This window comes from Oryx dammah, unplaced genomic scaffold, assembly GCF_014754425.2.
Source record: "Oryx dammah isolate SB20612 unplaced genomic scaffold, SCBI_Odam_1.1 HiC_scaffold_2, whole genome shotgun sequence".
In the NCBI taxonomy this organism is placed as follows: domain Eukaryota; kingdom Metazoa; phylum Chordata; class Mammalia; order Artiodactyla; family Bovidae; genus Oryx; species Oryx dammah.
The window spans coordinates 80,572,285-80,594,387 of NW_024070186.1; the positions used below are offsets into that span (position 1 = coordinate 80,572,285).

The following is a 22,103-nucleotide window of genomic DNA, read 5'->3' on the forward strand; positions in this document are numbered from 1 at the left end:
ATTTCTTTTGGATAAACTTCAATCCTATGTGTTTTTCTCCTTAAAAGTCTTTCTCTCTGGATCATAGCTCCATGAATAACCAAGTTTCGTGACATGTGAGCTGAAAAATAGTAAAATCCAAATGTAGACAGATGATTGTATGTATACTCTTTCTCTTAATGAATGGACTCACCTTTCTTGCCCAATAGGCCTTTGATTCTGGAATCTTAGGTGTTCAGTCATCACCCACAGTCAGAGAAGATAAGTCGGCCACTGACCTAGCAGCAAAACTCTTACTTCTTGATGAACTTGTGTCTCTGGAGAATGATGTGATTGAAACAAAGAAGAAAAGAAGCTTCTCTGGGTTTGGTTCTCCCCTGGACAGACTCTCAGCTGGCTCTGTGAGTCATAAAGGTAAACAGAGGTAAGTGCATTCTTGGAGAAGGAACATTTCCATTTTCTAATTCCTCCACACTGGGTTGAGAAACAGGGAGAATTCTACCTAGAAAAAAGTACAATGAAAGTCTTGTAGGTAAACAGATTTGAAAGTGTCTTAGCTCATTTCTGAGTTTAAAGGCATCATTTTGGAAATAAATTTTGGGAAGCACAATGACTGCCATTTTTGAATTATCAAAGTACTTAAAATTGAATTCGTCACTAATATGCACAATATGCACTAATATTTTTGTCAAAATATTTTCTGAAGATTCTGTTGCATGTAGATATAAAGTCGTTATTACTAAAGACATATAGCATTTGGGAGGTAAGAGCAAAAGTATATACTGTGAGATAAATGTTCCAGTCAATTAAGTTTTCTCTTTAATAGAGGTAACTAGAATTTCATTTTTATTTTTACCCTTGTTACAAAGCTTGCCAAATGATATGAGTAAGTCCCCTCTCTTATACCAAGAAGGTAGTGAAGATCTCTCAGGACCTAGAGTCAAAACAAATGTGTCTATGTCAAATTTCTTATTATTTCTAGCCATGTGATTTGTATAAGGATCTTACACTCTGTGATCCTCAGCTTATTTATCTGGAAAGTGGGGATAGTTACTTACCTCCAGAAAAATCAAATGAGAACTTTGCAAACTGTTAATTATTATAATAAAATTAAAGTAATTAAATCTCTCTTTAATCAGTGAGCAATTGTCAGTACTTTAAAGCAGTCATTCCAAACTTAATTCATTTTCTACCTCTTCAAAATCTATTCCTTCTGCTGCTGCTGCTGTTGCTGCTGCTGCTGCTGCTAAGTCGCTTCAGTCGTGCCCAACTCCATGTGACCCCATAGACGGCAGCCCACCAGGCTCCCCACTCCCTGGGATTCTCCAGGCAAGAATACTGGAGTGGGTTGCCATTTCCTTCTCCAACGCATGAAAATGCTAGACACTTCATACTAGTAGTGGCCCAAGAGACTACCCAGTTCCCATAGTCTGGAATTTGGGGAATATACTAAAATCACAGGATTCCTCACAGGATTCCTTTTGCTCACAGGATTAGCTTGAAATTTCTTCATTTGAAACACTTCGTTTTTCACTAAATTCTTTAAATTTTGTTTGTTTTATATGTTAAATATCTCCAAGATAGCCTTTCACATGAAGACTTTCTTAATTCTGACCTAAATGATCTTTTCACCTTTTCTTTCTCCAGTCTTCCCTCATCTCTTCTTCCACCGTCATCCTCACTTTTTTAGATCACCAATTGTATCTTTTACTACCAGAGGAATTATCTAACACTTCGTGAAAATTTCCCATTGCTCACAAGAGAAAAGCAAACTCCTTGGGAAATCCTGTGGAGAATTTCATTTACTGACACCTCATTTCTTCCTGCACCCATCTCCACATCGTTTAGTCCAGTTTTACTTGGTCACTTGGAATTCTAGGACTTGTCACATTTGTTCCTGGTGAATGATTTTGCTTTCACTTTGATTTTCAACATACAGATGTAATTGCTAGGCTTCTGTTCTGAAAGATTCTCAAAGCAACACTAGAAAATAAAATCACTCTGGGACTAGATTTATCCTACATATACTTGACAAAAATTTCACACCTGTATTTTGAAATTCAGACCCTATTTTAATTTTAAAAATACAAGTTAGTTTCACTTAGTTAGGCACTGTGTTGGACTATGGTGGAAAAAAGTAGAAAAATATAGTCTCTGTCCCTCAAATAAATCACATGCCAATTAAAAGCAGAAATAGTTTTAGCCAATTATAACACAAAGCAAGAAGAGATACATTTAAAAGCAATTTATAAAGAAGAATATGGAAAAGCAAAGGATAAGTGGAGAAAAGATTGTGCCTTCTAATAAACAGAATTTCTCTGATTCCTGGACCTTGCAGCACAGTCTACAAAATAATTTGAAAATCAACATGTAAATGTTTATGTAAAACTTGTATATGAATTTATAATATTGCATAAATATAAATATATAGAATCTACATGAAGGTTTCATCATAATAATTTCTTTAAGATATCAGGAGATATAATCTACCTGCTGCTAAGTCACTTCAGTCATGTCTGACTCTGTGTGACCCCATAGAAGGCAGCCCACCAGGCTCCCCCATCCCTGGGATTCTCCAAGCAAGAACACTGGAGTGGGTTGCCATTTCCTTCTCCAATGCATGAAAGTGAAAAGTAAAAAGTAAAGTCGATCAGTTGTGTCCGACTCTTTGTGACTCCATGGACTGCAACCTACCAGGCTCCCCCGTCTGTGGGATTTTCCAGGCAAGAGTACTGAAGTGGGTGGCCATTGTCTTCTCCAATAATCTACCTAACATAGCTCAATTTATAGGCAATAAAGGGAAATTGGTGAACATTTAATATTCATTTAAACAGTATTTCACATTTGAAAGCTAAAAATAAACTATTACAACTGTTTAAAAGATTAGGGAATATTGTTCTCATGAGTAGTACTTCCTGAGGAAGCTACTAGATGAATCTGTTCAGTCAAAATGACTCTAGAGTTGCCCCCATAAGAACTGGTGCAAGCATAATGTTAGAATTAGAGTGTAATGATGGTTGCAAAACAAAAGAATGCCATGTATTATAGTTATGCAGTCTGACAATATAGATATAGAAAAATATCAAGCAATTTAGGGACAGTAGTGAGAACATATAAAATTTAGAGTAAGTTTTTGATTGCTTCATGGCTATTAACAGAGCATAAAAGGATATTACAACAAATAGCTGCTTGCAAACACAAAGAAGAAAAGGTAGGATTTTCTCTTTATAAAATATGTACAGCTAAAGCAATGAAGAGACAATACACATAGTAGATGAGGTCGAAATTCTCCTTTATATAATTATTCCATGTAATAAGGGAAGGAGGAGTGATAGGATTACAATGTCTCCATTTTGCAAACCCTAATGAAATGATGGCTCTAGACAACGATTGTCAATTTTCTGTTAGCATCACAAGAGAAAAAAGAGCAGGTCATGATACGCCCTATGTTGAACTAACTCAGTACTACTTATACAACAGAATTGCAAAAGAAAATTCTCGCCTCGAGTTCCACCTGCCAATTTTCAGGAAATATGAGAAGACAGAGAAGTGACCACAAACAATGCAGGAAATCTGGGGCTTCCTTGGCAGTCCAATAGTTAATAATGTAGTTAATAATATGCTTTGTAATGCAGAGTGTGCTGGTTCTATCCCTGTCAGGGAGAGAAGACTGCACCTGCCTTGCAACCAAAAAAAATCATAAACATAAAACAGAAGCAATGCTGTAACAAATTGGTACATGACCCCAGATTTTAAAGCTCTGCCTCAAGCATATGAAATGCATTATTTTATTTTCAGTTCCTATAAAATATTCAGAAAACAAAAAAATTTTAAATCTGCTTTTGGAAAGGTTCATAAGAGATGGAAATGGAAGAATGAGTGAACAGCTAGAGAAAAATAAAAGAGAAAACAAGCATAAAAAAAAACAGGACAAAGTCTATGTCAGATCATAATAAAATGAAGCAAAGAATCATCTATTATTTCCTATTTTATATTATATTTAATATTTATTCCACCTGATTATGACACTAGCTTCATTTTCAATTGAATGTGCAAGTTACTTTAATTCTCAGAGCAGGGTTATCACAAATATGCTTTGAAATCCAAAATATTTTCTTCTTTCAGTTCACTTGTTTAAAGCCTGAAGAGGCCATTCAGTTTATGAAAAATAAAAGGAAGTAGCTTCTAGGTCATCTACTATTTGAATGACCTTTAACATTAGAAGATATTGGAATTTTTCTAAAAAGTGGTTTATCGCTCTTTTTCACACAAAACTGAAAATGCCTTGTAAAATATTAACAATAATAATTCTTTATATTTGAATTTAATTAGGGTAAATATTTTCACAACTGTATTGTTCTAATTCTCCCATTAATATTTTGAGGTCAGGAAAGGAAGTAACATCATGGTATCAGTCAGCGTTTTCACAGGAAACAGGCAGGACATTTGAAACAGGAAAATTTGAGAAGTGTTTAGACACAGCAAGACTATGAAATTCTGGGAGAGGCAGATCATATCGTATGGCATAATAGCCCAGGAACCTGGTCTTTGAAGAGTCAGATTCCTTGGGAGAAGCTATGACCTCCAGTTAAGAGCAAGTAATCTTGCAAGGAGGGAGCAAGTGGAAAAGTATCCTGATTTTACTTCCTCTCTCCTTCCAGTCTCTTATGCCAAGATTGCCCATTGCCTGCCCCAAACCAAAGCCAGCGAGTACAGGAATATTTGTGGGATCCAGAAAGTTTAATTTCCTGGACTGAAAAGGCAGAGGGTGTATCTGGAGAACAGATGGAAGTTACCCAGCACAGTTACATACATTCTATAGATTCAGGTCAATAAACACTTTGCTTTTAACATTGTTTCTATAATCACTTAATTGAAAGAGAAGGACTTTATAGAACATAAATAGAAAAGCAACTTTATTCCTCACCCACATGCATTCAAACACATTCAATAGGAGTTGTTATTTTCTATCTTTTGGGTAAAAACAAAAGAAGGTACTATGACTCTGTGGCTCACATTGAAATAACATAAAATTTTCTGATCACTTTTATTAGAAAAATAATCTTATTTCAGTAATTAAAATAACTATTCATATGTCTTAGCTGTTGTTCAGTCACTAAGTCCTGTCTGACTCTTTGCGACCCCATGAACTGCAGTATGCCAGGCTTCCCTGTCCTTCACCACCTCCCTGAGTTTGCTCAAACTCATATGAGTCGACTCTTCACATCAGGCGGACAAAATATTGCAGCTTCAACAACAGTCTTAGTCCAAACTAGAAGTATTAAAAATGTTTCTCCTTTTCTAGCTGGAAAGCTGCAGTGGGAAAGGGTTTGTGTCCGTCTACCCTCCCCCCTTCCCCTACCACTCTGGGCTGTCTTAAGTCTCCTCCAGTACTGGGGATGAAGGTGCAAAGAAGTAAAGAAAAGTCTTACTTTATTGATACTATCATGACTTGACTTTTATGTTCTCTGCCCTCAGTGAATGCTCAAAGCTGACTCCTCACCATGGGCTGTTTTTGTGGGGTCACTGCATAACCACTGTGAACACTGACATAAACACCCTTGCCTCCAGCAATGCTTCTCTTTCAGCAGATCAGTTTTGCTCCTCACCTTTATCCTATTCGCTTGGTTTCTTCATTTGACACCACCATCACCAGCATTCTGCTGAGGCCACATCACCCATAACCCCTGGCCAAAAGCAGGGGAAGTTTCCTTTTATAATTAACCTAGGCCAACTCTACCCACATGCTTGCTCTACATCTGTTCCACAGAAAACCCACATCCTTGACTCTGGTCACTGAAAGTAAAGCTGTTGCTTATGTAACCGTCTCTTCACTCTGGAATTGAGCCAGTTCTCACAGCTTCCTGCCCTTTAGATTTCATAGTCTGTTCTATGAGGTCTACCCTGCTTTAAAGAGTATTTGTTGTTGTTTAGTTGCTCGGTCATGTTCAACTGTTTTGCGTACCTATGAACTGCAGCCCCCCAGGCTCCTCTGCCAAAGCATAGAGACTGACTGAGGAACAAGATTTTCTTGAAGCCCTTTCTCCATATGAAAAAAGAGGGAAATGTCCCTGTTCTCCAATAACTTGCTCCAGAGAAATTCTCCTTATTTACCTATTCAGTATCTATATATATATATATATTGGTTTAAGTTTGGAAAAATAGTTTATAGCAACCTTCTTTACAAATACTGCATAACTCTAGCACTCTACTTTGGAATGCAAGAGGAAATATAATCCTTTTATCCCCTTCAGTTTTTCTGGGCCACAGCCAAAACTGTGACAGAAAGAATCCCATTTTAACATTCCAATACACTGAGTTTTAAAAATTCCTAACACCCTGAGAAAATATTATCCCCTTTTTATTGGTATATTTTCACAGATATAAAATGACTTCCTGGCTATAATCTAGCTAGAATATCAGGTTATTGAACCTCAAGTCCAGTGACTTTCTAGAGAAATAAGCTGCTTATGATAAAGAAATTAAATTATGTGTGAATAAGGCACTTGTCCAAGGCCAGAAAAAGTGAGATTCACTAAGAATGACTACATTAAATAAATCATTTTGGAAAAACTGTACCAATGACAAATATGTTTCTATCCTAAGACAGACATAAAGTTTAAATTAAATTGAGAATAGCAATTCCAACTTCAATTTTTCAGACACAACTGCTCTTCTTGACCAAAGATTAAAGGTGAAAAATCCTAAGATTTCACCTTTTTCATTCATTGTAAAACAATGCTACAGATTAAGGCCAATCCAGTTACTCCATGATTTTTTACTTCTTTCCAGCTTTTAATTGTTAATGTCTAAAGCAGATAGTTCAGAATGGGCTCCATTCCATGGTGAAGAACACAGAGAAAGAACTCAGAATGTGATGCCCTATTTTCATGTTTCCTTCTTTATATTCAAAAGCCTGTCTGTTCTATAGGAAATGCCCTTGATCATTGATCTTGGGCCATTTTTCCCAATATAATTAACCTATTCCTGAACCTGTTCTTTATTGCTTGCTTCTTACACCCCAACTCAGGTCCATGAAAAAAAACAGTTCCTTTACCTTTTACTTCTAAACAAACTCATGCATGACGGTTTAAAACTTTCCCCTAAAAGGGATAATGCTTAATTCCATACATGGGTTTTGAAATGTACATTATCCACTCCCCACAAAAGAAAATTATAGAAGACATTTTTGTGTAATTTCATTTGCTGGATAGAAATTCCAAGTGTCATTAGTCCCTAAAAGAGGCTCATGAGCCAAGTAAATGAAAATCCTTTCCACCTAGTCCTACAGATCTACAGTAGCTTCCAAATTAGGCATGTCTGATTTGGAACCCTTTAAATCTTGCTATTTAATTCCAGAGCTCTTGGTTTGTTTCTGAATGCCTGTTAATAAGGCCTGTTTGGGGGATAATATTTCAGAAGCTGACATTATGCCTAGTCAGCACCATCATCAAAAATTTAATAGAATCTACTTAAGATTGAATTACCACTTTTGAGGTAGAACTTCAAAAGTCATAAGTCAACTGTGTGCTAATGAAGTAGCAGTTTCTTTCATCATTCCAAACGTATCCCATTTATTAAGTCATATTTTCCAGCCTCATGTTTCCAAGTAGAGGAACTCCAGTTAGAAAAATACTGACCCCAAGCATTAACCCTTTATTCATTCTTTCCCCAAGGAGAAGTAATCATGCACCAGACAGGTTAATTTGGGAGGAAGAGTTGGGCATGTTCAGCTCATCCTCTTTCTTCTTGTCTTTATTTGATAATTAGGACTAATTGTGTAAATCTATCTAATCCTCAGAGAAAATGTAGGAAAGTCATTTAAATGCAAATTGAAGTCTTAGTCTACATTCAGCTTAAACAAAATGATGTTTTGATTTCTATGCATTGATCATTCATATCATTTCTACTCTGTGTCTAAAGATGGACTCAGAAAAAGAAGGGGGGGCATTATGTATTGGTCTCTAAAAAATTACATCATCACTCAGACTTGTGTGGTCTTTCATCAGAACATTCTGGAATTTGAATTTGAAAACACAATTGTCTCTTTTCAATTTAAAAATCCATTTAAATTTAACCTTTTATTCATTCTCTTCTTTTACAGGCCCTTGCTGAGTCTCCTTCATATTAGTCTGTCTCATATATTAGTTTTTCTAAGCTCTTATATCTATATCTAACTTCCTATGTCATTTATCAATTCTATAATTTTAAATTGTGATAAACAAGATTGCAGAACTCGGAGGTCACCGTTTGTTTTATTGTTTTCGTATGTTCCATAAGTTCCTCCTGGAACCCTCAAATTTGGCTATGATGTCTTCTCCTGTGGAATCTCCTGTGGAATGCCTGATTTGGAAGCTACTGTAGATCTGTAGGACTAGGTGGAAAGGATTTTCATTTACTTGGCTCATGAGCCTCTTTTAGGGACTAATGACACTTGGAATTTCTATCCAGCAAATGAAATCCCTTAAGCCCTTTAAGTCTTACTGTATTTGGTATCTATTGCTATGCAAGCAAGTTACGCAAATATAGTGGCTTAAGACAATAAGGAAATGGCAACCCACTCCAGTATTCTCGCCTAGGGAATCCCATGGACAGAGGAGCCTGGTGGCTACAGTCCATGGGGTCAAAAAGAGTTGGACATTACTCAGTGATTGAGCAGCAGCAGCAAGACAAGAATTCACATTTATGTTCCCACTCGGTTTTTGTGCATCACAAATCTAGGAAAAGTTTGCCTGACTGATTCTGGCTCAGGGTCTGTCCCAAGGTTACAGTGAAGAAACTGACCAGGATTGCAATAATCTGAAGGCTGCATGGGGTCTGGGGATATCCATTTCCAAAATGGCCCACTCACAAGGCTAATGGCAGGAAGTCTCAGGCCCTTGCTAGCTCTTGGCAGGAAGCCTTAGTTCCTTGTCATGTAAACCTCTCTAAAGGACTGTAGGATGGCAAGTGATTTCCCCTAGAGTGAGAGATCCAACAAAGCAAGGCAGAAGCTGCAGCATTTTTCATTACTTAGCTCTGGAAATCATTTCCACAATATGCTATTGATGACAGAGGTCCGTCTTGTTCAATGTGGAAGGAGACTGCATTATAGTAGAATTATGGGAGTTTATCTTGGAGCATGGCTACTATATGCACCTAAACTTTAAAGTATACATATTTAATTCTGTGTTTTATTAATTTAAACTATTGATCTATTTATTTGGCCACACCACACAGCATGCAGGGTCTTAGTTCTCCCACCAGGGAGCTAAGTGGAACCCCGGAGTCTTAACCACTGGACTGCCAGGGGAGTCCCAATTACTGAACTATTTAAATGAGCATCCTCTGTTAGCCATTACTATATTTTCCCTTTCTGCTGTCACTCAATGTTGGTGGAGCTATATGCCCTTCTTAAAAGAGTCCAGATATTTTATTGTCCTTTTAAAATGTAACGGCAAATCATTGTTTTGTGAGAACACTCCACACTAAATTTAATTCCTAAGTTTTTTTCTTGGAAACGCAAAACTTTAAGCAGAATCAATAAAAGTTGTTGTGTATCCTGCAATTGGTGAGAAAAAATGATTAAGTTCACATGAAACAACTGTTAAAATTAAATAAGTATCTGTTCACAAAATCAGCCTTAACATTTTTAAAGGCTTGGTTATCATACAGAACATAGACTCAGAGCATGAAACAATTAAATAAATAAAAAAAAAATACCTAAGAAAGAAGGTATAGTTCTCAATTCATTTCTTGAGAATAGCATTATTTGGACACCAAAATCATGTGTGTAAAAGAGTAAGGGTAAAGTAAGTAAAAAGAGTAAGAAAAGAAAATTACAGTATAACTTCATCAATAATTACAGATATAAATTTACCGGCAAAATTAAAAGTCCACAATGCAAAGGTTGGCACAGATTTGAAACAATAGCAATTGTCATACACTGCTCTGTGGTGTGTAAATAGGTACCAATTTGAAAAACAGTATGGCATTATGTAATAAAATTAAGTATAAGAATAGCTAGCAATTCTACTAAAAATTTACTATAGAGAAATCCTCAAATGTGCATTACAGGCATGTAAATGAAAAAAATTAGCTGAACAGTATATAACAATAATAACAAAAAAGGAAATACCTCAAATTACTATCAGTAAAATGTGTTAATAAGCTGTTGCATATTCATTGTCCATAAAATGAAATACTATACAACAGCAAACATAAAAAAAGTATATCTACACAAGTCAACATGGACAAATCTGCAAACATGAAACACATTTTTTGAAAGAAGTCAAGAGGAATTCACAGATCATTTCTTTCAAATAAAATTCTAGAACCATCTGAACTAACCAAGAGAGTTTTGAATAATACATATAGATTATAAAGAAAATCAAGGGAACTATTAGATAAAAATTCATCCTTCAGACTACCTCTGCGACCAAGTTATGGGGGGGGGAATCAATTTAGGAGGAAGAACACTGAGGACTTCCAAGTAATGGTAATATTTTATTTCTTAATTTGGTGCTATCAATAAGGATGCTTGTTTTATTTTTTTAAACTGAACATAGATAAATTTATAGACTCTTGGATATGTGTGATTCTAAACAAAAAGTATAAATACAAGCTTTCCAACAGTTGTTTTAGAATGGTGAACATCTTTAGAAATTGAATTATCAAAGAATGTAAATGACTTAGGCTGTCTATATTTTAGTGTGAAGTTTAAAGTTATATTTAAAATAATCCATCCTCATTATATTACTTTGCTCTATATTCTGTATCCTTAAACTACTTTCAGAATATTTTAGAATAGAAAAGATGGACTGTTTTCAATGAATATATAAGCCATGTCATTCCATTATTTTGTCACAAGAGGGACTAGATAGTTAGAAAGTATGGTTTTCCCTTTTAAGAATATTTTTATGTGTTAGCACTTAAGATTCACACACTCTGTATTCATGTCAGTGTATGTGCTGAAGAGTGTAGTATTGTTATATATATTTCATATCAGCAAAAATGTTAAGATAAATGTTAGCTTGCCATTTTGCTTCTGAATTGATAGAAAGCTAAGCTAAGCTAAGTCACTTCAGTCGTGTCCAACTCTGTGCAACCCCATAGATGGGCAGCCTACCAGGCTCCCCTTTCCCTGGGATTCTCCAGGCAAGAACATTGGAGTGGGTTGCCATTTCCTTCTCCAATGCATGAAAGTAAAAAGTGAAAGTGAAGTCAATCATTTGTGTCCGAACCTCAGCGACCCCATGGACTGCAGCCTACCAGGTTCCTCCATCCATGGGATTTTCCGAAAAGTATATAGAAATTATTTGACTTTGCTATTCTCATTTTTGGTAAGTAGAAGAAATAAATATAATACAAGTCAATATCTCCTGATTTCTAATACTTTTTGGATCAAATCTGGGGAAAACAAGGGAAGAAAAGAACAGGGAATGAGGGAAGATGGAAGGAGAAAGAGTTTATTTTCTTTTTATCACACCATTGTGTGTTTTAGTGGCTCAGTAGTGTCTCTGTGACCCTATGGGGTGTAGTTCACCAAGATCCTCCTTCTGTGCGATTTTCCAGGCAAGAACACTAGAGTGGGTAGCCATTTCCTTCTCCAGGGAATACTTCCTGACCTAGGGATCAAACCTGGGTCCCTGCATTGCAGGCAGACTCTTTACTGTCTGAGCCACCAGGAAAGCCTATAGCACCCTCCCATCTATTTGAGCAGGAAAAGTAGATTAACTGTAGTACAGAAAGAAAAAAATGCTATTTTCATTTATTTTACTTTCACTTTCGGAAGTATATATCGGCAATACGGACCCATACATGTTCTGTTCTAATTTATAATAATGCATGAAACCAAACCATCATGCTGGTTTGGTTTGCATTGTGCTGTGCTGTGATCATTCGTGTCTGACTCTGCAGCCTCATGGACTTTAGCTCGCCAGGCTCCTCTGTCCATGGGATTCTCCAGGCAAGAATATTGGGGTGGGTTGCCATTTCCAACCCCAGGGGATCTTCCCCACCCAGGGATCGAACCCACCCCTCTTGCATCTTCTGCATTGGCAGGCAGATTCGTTACCACTGAGCCACCTGGGAAGCCCTGCAACCATCACACTTCTCTAAAAAAGTAAAAGGATTATTTCTAGTGACACTATCCACTCCACAGAAGCTTTCAGAGGTCAGTTCACGTGTGGGCCACTACTCTTTTCCCAACTGCCATTTCCTTTCTCTTCTCATCAGTCCTTTAAACACCTGGAAATGCTGGTTTCTCAGTTCCTCTTCTATTGTCTGGGACTTCCCCAGAGCATTCTTCTCTATCCCAGGATGGCTTCTACCTTATCTCTTCCCTGGAATTATAATGGGGGTTGTTCATGAAGGAATTTGAGGACTCAAGGAATAAAAATCACATATGCTTCATGTTTTTAGGTGTTAGCTGTAATACACTCAGACATCAACCCTAAATCATACAAACAAACATATTCAGTTTTTTATTGCTGTGGTAATGAATTAACACAAACATTTGGGTTTAAAAACCCACAAATTTCTGTATTATCTTACAACTGTCTAGGTCAGAAGTGCAGTATATTGTCTTATTCAGTCGCTCAGTTGTGTCTGACTCTTTGAGACGCCATTGACTGCAGCCTGCCAGGCTCCTCTGTCCGTGGAATTTTCAGGCAAGAATACTGGAGTGGGTTGGCATTTCCTCCTCCAGGGGATCTTCCCAACCCAGGGATTGAACCCATGTCTCTTGCATCTCTTATACTGGCATTTGAATTTTCTACAACTTTTCCACCTGGGAAGCCTTTGCAGATGATGTAGTTTTCGTGTTTAAATTATGTAGTCAATACTGACAATATAATGCAAGTAATTAGAAAAAACAAACAAACAAAAAAAACTGTTGAAAATGCTCTGAAACAAATCTTGAAACTCTTTAAGCTGTTGAATATTGACGAAGTGGTCTTGAGAGGCAATTAGATCTTCCTCACTGAGATTTTCAAGTGATAAGCTGTATCATCGCTGATCAAAAATTGGAGTTGATATTCTTACGTTTGGTGCAAGAATTAACTTTAAGACTCTTTCCTATTCAAAAATATTTGATTGCTGGTAATGTTCTATTTCTTGATCTGGGTAGTAATTGTGTTTATAATCTGTATATCTCTCATATTGCTCACTTACAAAATATCCTATTTTCTGTATGCATATTATGTCAATAAAAAGTCCAACAAATCTGTTAAGTCAATTCCCCTCAGCTGTGAGACAAGTCACTTACTTACATGGCTTTCTTAGTTTCTCCCTATTTCTATCTTTCTTAAGAAGATAAAAACTTCTTTAAAATCCAAAGCCAGTGAAAGTTATTCATTCACAGCTCTGGGACCTTTCCTGTTAGCATTTTGACTTGATAGAACTAAGTAATGACAATAACAAATCAAATTAAAATGTGTCTCTTAAAAGAGATCATTCCTAAAACACACAAATTGTAGGGCCTCTTGTAGAATTTTTTAACTTTATTTTAATAATGAAGTTTTTTTTTCCCCAAACAATATTTGAACATATATAACAAATATAGACTATCACACATAAAGCGTCTCTAGGTAAAATCTGAGTGAAGACCTGAGGGGCACACTTACTCCATATCCAGTCTTGGCTTCAGCATCTGTTCCTATTCCACCACCATCCTTCCCCAGGAAAACCATTGTAAGGAAGAGGTTAGGGAAAACCACCGACCTGGTGCAACCTCCCTCAAGTGACAGAGGAACACACCAAAATCTGAAGAGGGGAAAGGGACTTACCCAAACTAAGCACTTATCAGATTGGTATGCTGGTAAGATCTTGTTTTTCATCTGGCTATTTATTTTGGATAAGTCATTTAATTTCTCTAAACCTCAGTCTCCTCAGATGTAAAATGGAAGTGGGCATACCTACTTCAACAGATGTCCAAAAGATAAGAGATAGTGTCTGACACATACTGGGTGCTGATGAATAAGAACTGCTAGTCATTCCTACTCCAGAAGAAAGCCCCTAGATCTGTGGGAAATAAAAGAGCAAAACTAATTGGACATTAGCTTAAATATGTTATTTTTGGTTTATTTCAGGAAAGTAGTAGATCATCCAAAAAGGCGACTTGGTATCCCTATGGATCGAATTGGAAGAAACCGGCTTTCAAATTCCAGAGGCTAATGGATTCCAGTCGTGAGTAAAATTTGAAGAAATAACAATACCTGCAGGCTTTGATTAATATTTCACAGTGGGCTAATTGATCCATCTTGGTTTATAAACCCCCTTTGGATCTCTTGTCCTATAAACTCAGTTTTTCAAACATTTCTGTACTTCATTAGTATATTGATGTTAAATAATTTAAATGACATTAAAAAACAATACCTAGATCTACTTTGCCCTAAAAAGGAGACTTATTCTCACAAACTTGCATATTGAATATTAATATACAAACAAAGATTAAAGTTATAATTATCAATAAATCATTTTCATAAATATAAATAAACACGTAGCAATCCCTCTATTATTAAGAAGACACATTCTGGTGATATACACCATCTTGTTGCTCATAACTAAACTACCCAATTATCATCATGAACCAGGAGAGAAAGTGATATAGCAGAAAGGGTATCAGGCATGAAATCAAGACGTGTAATCCAAATCTTGGTTCTGTCATTCATTATCTCATTTCCATCAAGATAACGTATTTCTCTGCAGCTTGTACATTTAGATAATAACATTAAGGGTGTTGTGAAGATTAAATTAGATGCCTGTACTAATTCTAAATTATATTAGACACACAATATGTGCAAGTGATAAGAGCTTATATTACAGTTCTGAAAATTAACTCTATGCTGAGCTCTGTACTTAGTTTTATTTACTCATCATGTTCCATAAAGTAAGTACTATAACTATTCCAATATCTTGAAAAGTAGTACAGTATAAGGGGTAAAATACCAGGTGGACAGGTCCGGTTTTGTGGGTCATATCCTGGATCATCTATCTGTTAGCTGTGGCAACTTGCTTAAATTCTGAAATCCTCCTTCATAAAATGAGGATAATAATAAATTCAACCACATTGCACTGTCCTGAGGATAAATGAATTGGTATACACTAAGATGGCTGGATGGCATCACTGACTCGATGGACGCGAGTCTGAGTGAACTCCGGGAGTTGGTGATGGACAGGGAGGCCTGGCGTGCTGTGATTCATGGGGTCGCAAAGAGTCGGACACGACTGAGCGACTGAACTGAACTGAACTAAAGCACCTAGAGTTGTGCCAGACATAACTAAGTACTCAATAATAATAATAATTATTGTACAAGTAAGTGGAAAGCTTATATTAATTAACTCAATGATACAAGTAGAATTCAATTCCAGAAAGCTTAAATCATTAGCTTATATTTTAAATGTATTTAATTATACATATTATATGTTTTAAAAGGTAAATATTTTTTGGACACACAATCTAGGCACTCCCAATAAGGCTTACAGAGAGAGTGCATCCTTTCTCCCAAACATATTAAGACAGCTCAGAACTGTTTTGACAATTTCAGACTACAGAGAGAAAGCTCTGCTTTTTGCTTTTCTCAAAATAATCCTCAGACCAATGATGAAGAGGCCCAGAAGCACCACATTAGCCTTGACCCTCTTAATTTGTCATGCTGTTTTGCCTCCTCATCAAATACTCTCAACCACAATGAAAAATCAGTATTTTACCTCAACTATCTCATTCACAGAATGGCAATTAAAATAATTTTTCCCTCTATGGAATCATTGGTCAGTGAAGTGGCAAGGTTACTGAATGTCCATAACTACAGGAGGACTTACTGAAAATAACCAATGACACTGCCTTTTGAGCAGCACCATCTTCAAAACTCAGGTTGAATTTTTTTTATTTCTAGAGATATACTAAGAACGGTTACTCTCCAGGGATGTTAAAAAATCAACACATTATATTTGAGTAGGAACTAATTGCTATTAAAAGTTAAGTAACTCCTAGAAATCAGGGCCACAACCCTGCAGTTTCTTGATGTATTGAGAACATTATGACACTGAGATTAAAATAATTAAATTCAGTTGGTTTCCACATATATCCCATCACCTTTGCAACTCTGGGTTATCACCCATTTTAATATTTCTGAATTTAACCAAAACACATGTATGACATAAAAATCATATAAGAAGTTCATTTTCCTATAAATTTTACATATGTTTTAGACCATAAAAACTCCAGAGAGTTATTAAACTATGAAAAAGGAGTTGAATTAATGTTTTCTGAATCATTGCTATGTGAAATCCACATTAATATATTATGTCCTTTACTTAATAGATTTTATAGAGCATCAGGGGGTTCCCTAGTTGGTAAATTATCTGCCTGCAATGCAGGAGACCCAGGTTCAATCCCTGGTTAGGGAAGATCCCCAAAACTGTCCTTACTATTAAAACCTAAAGATAGTAATATCATAAAAATATGTTGAGAAAAGAGTTTAATATCATACATTTTTCTCTTTCCCTTTCTTCAATCATTGTGGGTTCACCTGCTCAACCATAGTTTCTATTCTTTACTTTCTGCTACTATCACCAAGATTTCTCAGACATTTTTTGACTTCCTCGTGTAAAGTTTCATGTTTTTTATATTTTAAGAATATTAAAGGCTATCAAAATATGTTTTTAATTTCCATTTAACTTTTCAAAATTATTTTTGCTGTGTTATTTCTTATTGTCACAATATTCCTTTGAATTAAACAGGAGATGTAATATGTGAATCATTTAATAGATAACATGAATAATTAAATAATTTTCACCTAATCATGCAATGAAATCATTTGAGATTCAAGAATATAAAGTCTCCTTCAACCTAAATCATTTTTGTAAATGAATGAGAACACAGGTTTTGAGAGGAATCTGATTTGCCCAAAATTTTACAAACTTTTAGACAAAGCAAGCTCCAGGTCCCAGCCTCTGGACTTATAAGCCAACATTCTCTTCATAGCCCATAAGATCTGTGTGCTAAATTGTTATTGCTGACTTCACTGATTATCCATCTCTTAAACAAACAGAAATAGTATCTCAGACTTTATGAAAATCTTTGTTTCACTTCTGTGGGAGCTGATATACACTCTTTTGGGGCAGTTTTATTTGTGGGTTTTCACCTTCTGGGTTTCACTGTAAGTCTTCACACTAATAATGAAACTGGTACTAACATGGAAGTTTTTCTTGGTTTGAGGTCAAGTCTATATACAGCTGCTGTGTGTTACATAGTTTCCAGAATAAATGTTTGTCTCTTCCTGATACACATTTTGGAAAGGATGCTAATCTGCTTTTTACACAATGTCCTCCTCAAATTATTAATATATTGGACCAAAGTTTTGAGTTTTTAATAGGTTTCAGTTCTAAGCAACTCAAATTCAGAGTGGTAAGGCATTGTAGCTTCTCTAGCTGCAGTTAGCAAAGTTCTAGGACTCTGCTGTTTAAACAGGATACCAACTTAATGAAATGTGGTAAATATGATCATTAATTGTGCTACCCCTTGCTGCCACAGTACCTTAAGACTTTTAAAAATGTAAAACACATGTTGTTGCATTATACCGACAATTTCTATGTTAGAACGATATTGATACACTATCATTCATATAAGCAACATACCTCTCAAATAACAGAAATATTATGTTTAAATACCAGCATATATTTGGATCCTTTAAAAAGAGCAAAATATACAATTATCAACATGTTAACAATAAACAGAAAGTAGTAATCAAATTTTATTTATCTTTCCCTTGTAACGGCAACATCCTTTGACCTAAGATTGGAAACTCAAAAGAAATAAAGGTAGGAGAAGAAAGGAGGTGTGGTTTCAGATAAGCACCTACTTGTTACATTTAAAATACACTTTTTAATAAATTTTTATCTGAAATTATCATTTTGCATTATTGTCTCAGCAATAAAAGACATGGCACTTTAAAAAAAAGCTATAATGAAACCTCATGTAATTAAAGTTTTAGCTCTTCTCAATTCAAGTTGATGGATTTCCCCTTATGCAGAGGTCTCATTAGCTGTAACATTTTCAACTTTCATTTTTGCAGACACAACTTCCTTGGGTGAAATGTCACAGAAACATGGAAGATATTTTGGTGAAGTTCTTCACACTCCTTAATGATTAAACTTCTAAGGAAACTTCTGTCATCCTTTCCAGAGCTTGAACTTCTGTTCATCACATAACAGTATTGTTATAACTTCAATTAAATTGCAGATAATTTCAATGCATGGATATTTTTAAAATATGTATTATAGTTATTCATGAATGGTTACTATACCCCAAATATTACTTTTCTAAGAAACACAATACAGTGAAATGGTTTCTGTGTGCCTTTACCGTTTACATATATGAAATTGAGGGATAATAGCTAAAGACTGACTGATTTATTTCAGTAGAATTTAGGTACAATCCATTTGATCATCACTGGGGAACAAGGAAAGACGATGCTGTGTATTTTCTCTTGAAGACTTTTACTCCTCTCTTATCTTTTGTCTGTGAGCCTCTTGGGTAACGATTATGAAATTAGGCTTCTTTTACATTCAAATGTCAATTCGGTTCAACCAAATAAAACACAATCCCAGTTCCAGATATAAGAGGAAAACTCTCTGAGCAAGAAAAAACAGCAGTAATTAAGCCCATAAAATTTATTCTCCCAATAAATTGAGAAACACTGCAGGTCAGAGCACACTGACTTAGAATCAGGAATCGAAGAATATTATTCATTTGCCGAGTTTGGCTATCTCGCGTCCCCTAACAACCTTCCATTTCTCTAAGTTATAACTTACAGTTAATTAAGAGTAGTGGTGGCTGATTAGGAGAGCTATTTACAGAAATAATAGATGAAATTGTGGGGGAAGTCAAATAGGAAACCATCAGAGCTCTTGGGGCCAGTTCAATTCACCTAATTGAAGCACAGTACACTGTAGCACGTTACAATAAGCAGTCTTCTTAATGTTAACCACCCATCTATGAATCCATTTAATCTGTTTCATATATTGTGTTTAATAAAGCATTGAAGAGTATAATATATTTGAGAATGATTTCTTTAAAATGATTCAAATTATTTTTAATTCTCCTGGGAAAGCACAAGGTTTGGTATTCTGGAAAGCCGTCCTCAGCAAAAACTGCATTGTTGCTGTAATTTAAGTACATAAATCCATTGCGCATTGTATATGCTTTAAAAACATACAGAGAATTTATCACTTGAACAAGAGATTTAGCATAAATTAGCAGAAGTTTAAAAATCCTCTAACACTTCTTTAAACTCTAGTAATCACTGTCAAGCAGACCTGATATGTGAGGGAAAAAAAAAAAAAAATTTTTGACCAGTAGAGAAAGGTTTATTTTAGCTAAAAAGGAAGAGTGTAATGAGAAGGTTCAGTTATACTGGAAGAAGAGGAGAGAAGTGAGTAGTTGTTGATCTTAACTAAAAATAAATCAACATACATTCCAAAGAATAAAATAAACTCAAACACAGAAATGAGCATATATAGTTAGCATTGTACACAAAGTGATTTTGTATGTAGTTTCTTTAGGGGAGAAATTTTCTAACTACTGAAAATCTTTACATTTAATTTAGGGGAAAAAAACTGAAAATGAATTATTCTTTGAATTGTAATAGAGGAACCTTAGCAAAGAAGAGTAAATTTTGAGAAAGCTCACAGATTCTTTGATTTCTGTTCATACTCTTGCACTAGAAATTTAGCAGTGGTACATAGACAAAGATCCTGCAGGACTTACTATTTGAAAAAATTATTTAAGTTATAATTTATCTTGCCCAACTTTGTGATGATTTATAAAAATGTATGCTATTCCTTAGCAACTCTTTCATTTTCCTTTCATTTGGATATTTGTCAGACTCTGCCTGCAATGCAGAAGACCTGGGTTCAATCCCTGGGTCAGGAAGATCTCTTGGAGAAGGGAATGGCTACCCACTCCAGTATTCTTGCCTGGAGAATTCCATGGACAGAGGAGACTGGCAGGCTACAGTCCATGGGGTCACAAAGAGCTGGACATGACTGAGTAATTAACACTCCACTCTATTCCAACCCCACTGGGTGCTGCTGCTTCATGCTTTGACAAAAGGTATTAAAACCTAGTGTCCCTAAAAATTTCTCATGGTAAAGATTTAAAGTTGGATTAAACAAATTGATTTCCTATCTTCTTTAATTTTTAAATTCAAAATTATGCTTATGGGCTTCCATTTTAACTAAAGTAAGAAGTCACAATATATTGATTTACACTTTGTTCTAATGTGTAATGCATTTGTCTCATAGCATATACACCAGATGTACATGAAGAAAAAAAGAAAAATGTTTTTTCTATTTGTAACTATTTGATTTCATATTTTAATTTCTACAGCTACTTTATATAGAGTAGAACAATCGTGAGCAGTATTCTAGTTTAAAATAAGATATTTGTTTAACATATCAGGAAATTAAGTCATAATTTCTCTTAAGAATATGATAAGTCATCTCATCAATTTGTATAATGTATTGTATATTACTAAATCCAGCTATATGTCATTGCAAATTACCGGCTTGAAGGGACTTTTCATCTAGTTTCAAAGAAATAGATTATCTTTTCTTCCTCTTTGTTCCTGTGTGAAGCTTCATGTAGAAGTGAATAGGGATTTCTGAATTTTGGTGTTGATTACATAACTAATTTTTCATGGGGGATGTTAATTGCTGACTACAAAAACAAAAAATATCTAGGGAATTCTACCTTTACTTTACAGAATTAAACTTCTTAAGGCAAATTTTTTAAAATAACAAAGTATAAGAAAAACTATTAATAACTTTCTCTAAAAGGAAAAAGTATCAAACTTTTAAAATAACATTACCCATAAAGTTTAAAAATGCTTAAATATCATTCAACTGCACCAAAGTTAATAAACATGAGATGATGAAAACAGGCATTTTATCTTTGTTTACAATAATATCATGCTTGTGTTCACAGCAGATGTAAATATGGGAGAAACATTCAGGCATGATTAAGCAACTGTCTATTTATGTACATTCAAGTGGCTCCTAACAAGTTTATTTAAAGCACTACAGGTATATTACTCAACTTGTTCTGTTTATGAATGTTTTAATTGTTTTTCACTTAATATCGCTCATTCTAGGTCATGAGATAGTTTTATTGCTAAGACCCACACAATTAGCATATGTAGATAACCTACATCTCCCCGTACTGTGATATAAGGGAATGCCCGTAGCCTATCTGGCCATTGACAGTCTACCATTGATATTTTTTAATTACAAACTTCCTTTGACAATGTTTCGGTGTCACCACAGGTGGCAAATAAAAGTGAAGTTGGATTCCCAGCCTTGAATTGATTAAATAAGTTTGTTCAGACATAAGTAAGAGCAGTTTAATGTGAAGATGTGAGAAAGAAATTAATGAAAAAAAAAAAAACTCAAAGAGTTTTTATGATTTGTTTGATGTTTTTAGTACACTGAATCTAGTCTCTCACAGACATGCTAAAAGTCTCAATTTCTGATACTGTGGTGAAGGCAGAGATAAGAACTAAGGGGCCCAAAGGCAAATTGTTATGTAAGAAAATTTTAATATCTCTCTCTCAAACACCTAGTACTACTTTTTCCTAGAGTCCGATAAACAAGACTTCTGCTCCCTAGTAATGCGTTCGTTTGGTAGTAGGAGTCTTACTGACAATTATCCTAATGAACAGAAAAGAGATAGTAGCCAGAAGAATCACAAAAAAAGAGAAAGAACAAAGATACATATTTCCACATAGATTCAGACAATATAATTTAATTTTCCAAAGCAATTTTTACATTTTTTAATTGATAGCTCAACTGCTTAGTCATCACTGAACAAAATGATAGGTAGACAATGAATTTATGGGAAGCATACAATAGATACAGCACTCTCAGCTTTAGCTCTACAGAGTCATTCTCATAGTCCATGCCATTCAAGTGCAACTAATTTGTCACTACGATTCACAACATAAACTTTAAGCATGTAACAAGCTGTATAAACTTTGCCACTATTTTTTTATGCTTGAAATAGCTTCAATCTTTAAACAGTAGAGTGGGTAGTTATATAACTTTTTCTAATGTTCTTATCTTTTTTTGCATCCAGAGCAAAAACT

At 35.2% G+C, this 22,103-nt stretch overlaps 1 protein-coding gene across 1 annotated transcript in view; it reads left to right on the forward strand.

Annotated features, from left to right (window-relative positions):
• The window catches only part of OSTN (osteocrin), a 36,942-nt gene extending 17,931 nt beyond the window's left edge, over positions 1-19,011 (forward strand). Inside the window, exons 3-5 of the mRNA XM_040253297.1 lie at positions 189-403; positions 14,049-14,145; positions 18,036-19,011. Of these exons, the coding sequence (XP_040109231.1) occupies positions 189-403; positions 14,049-14,133 (300 nt within the window). The 3' untranslated portion in view covers positions 14,134-14,145; positions 18,036-19,011. The remainder of the gene's footprint in view (positions 1-188; positions 404-14,048; positions 14,146-18,035) is intronic.
• The last annotated feature ends 3,092 nt before the right edge of the window (positions 19,012-22,103 follow it).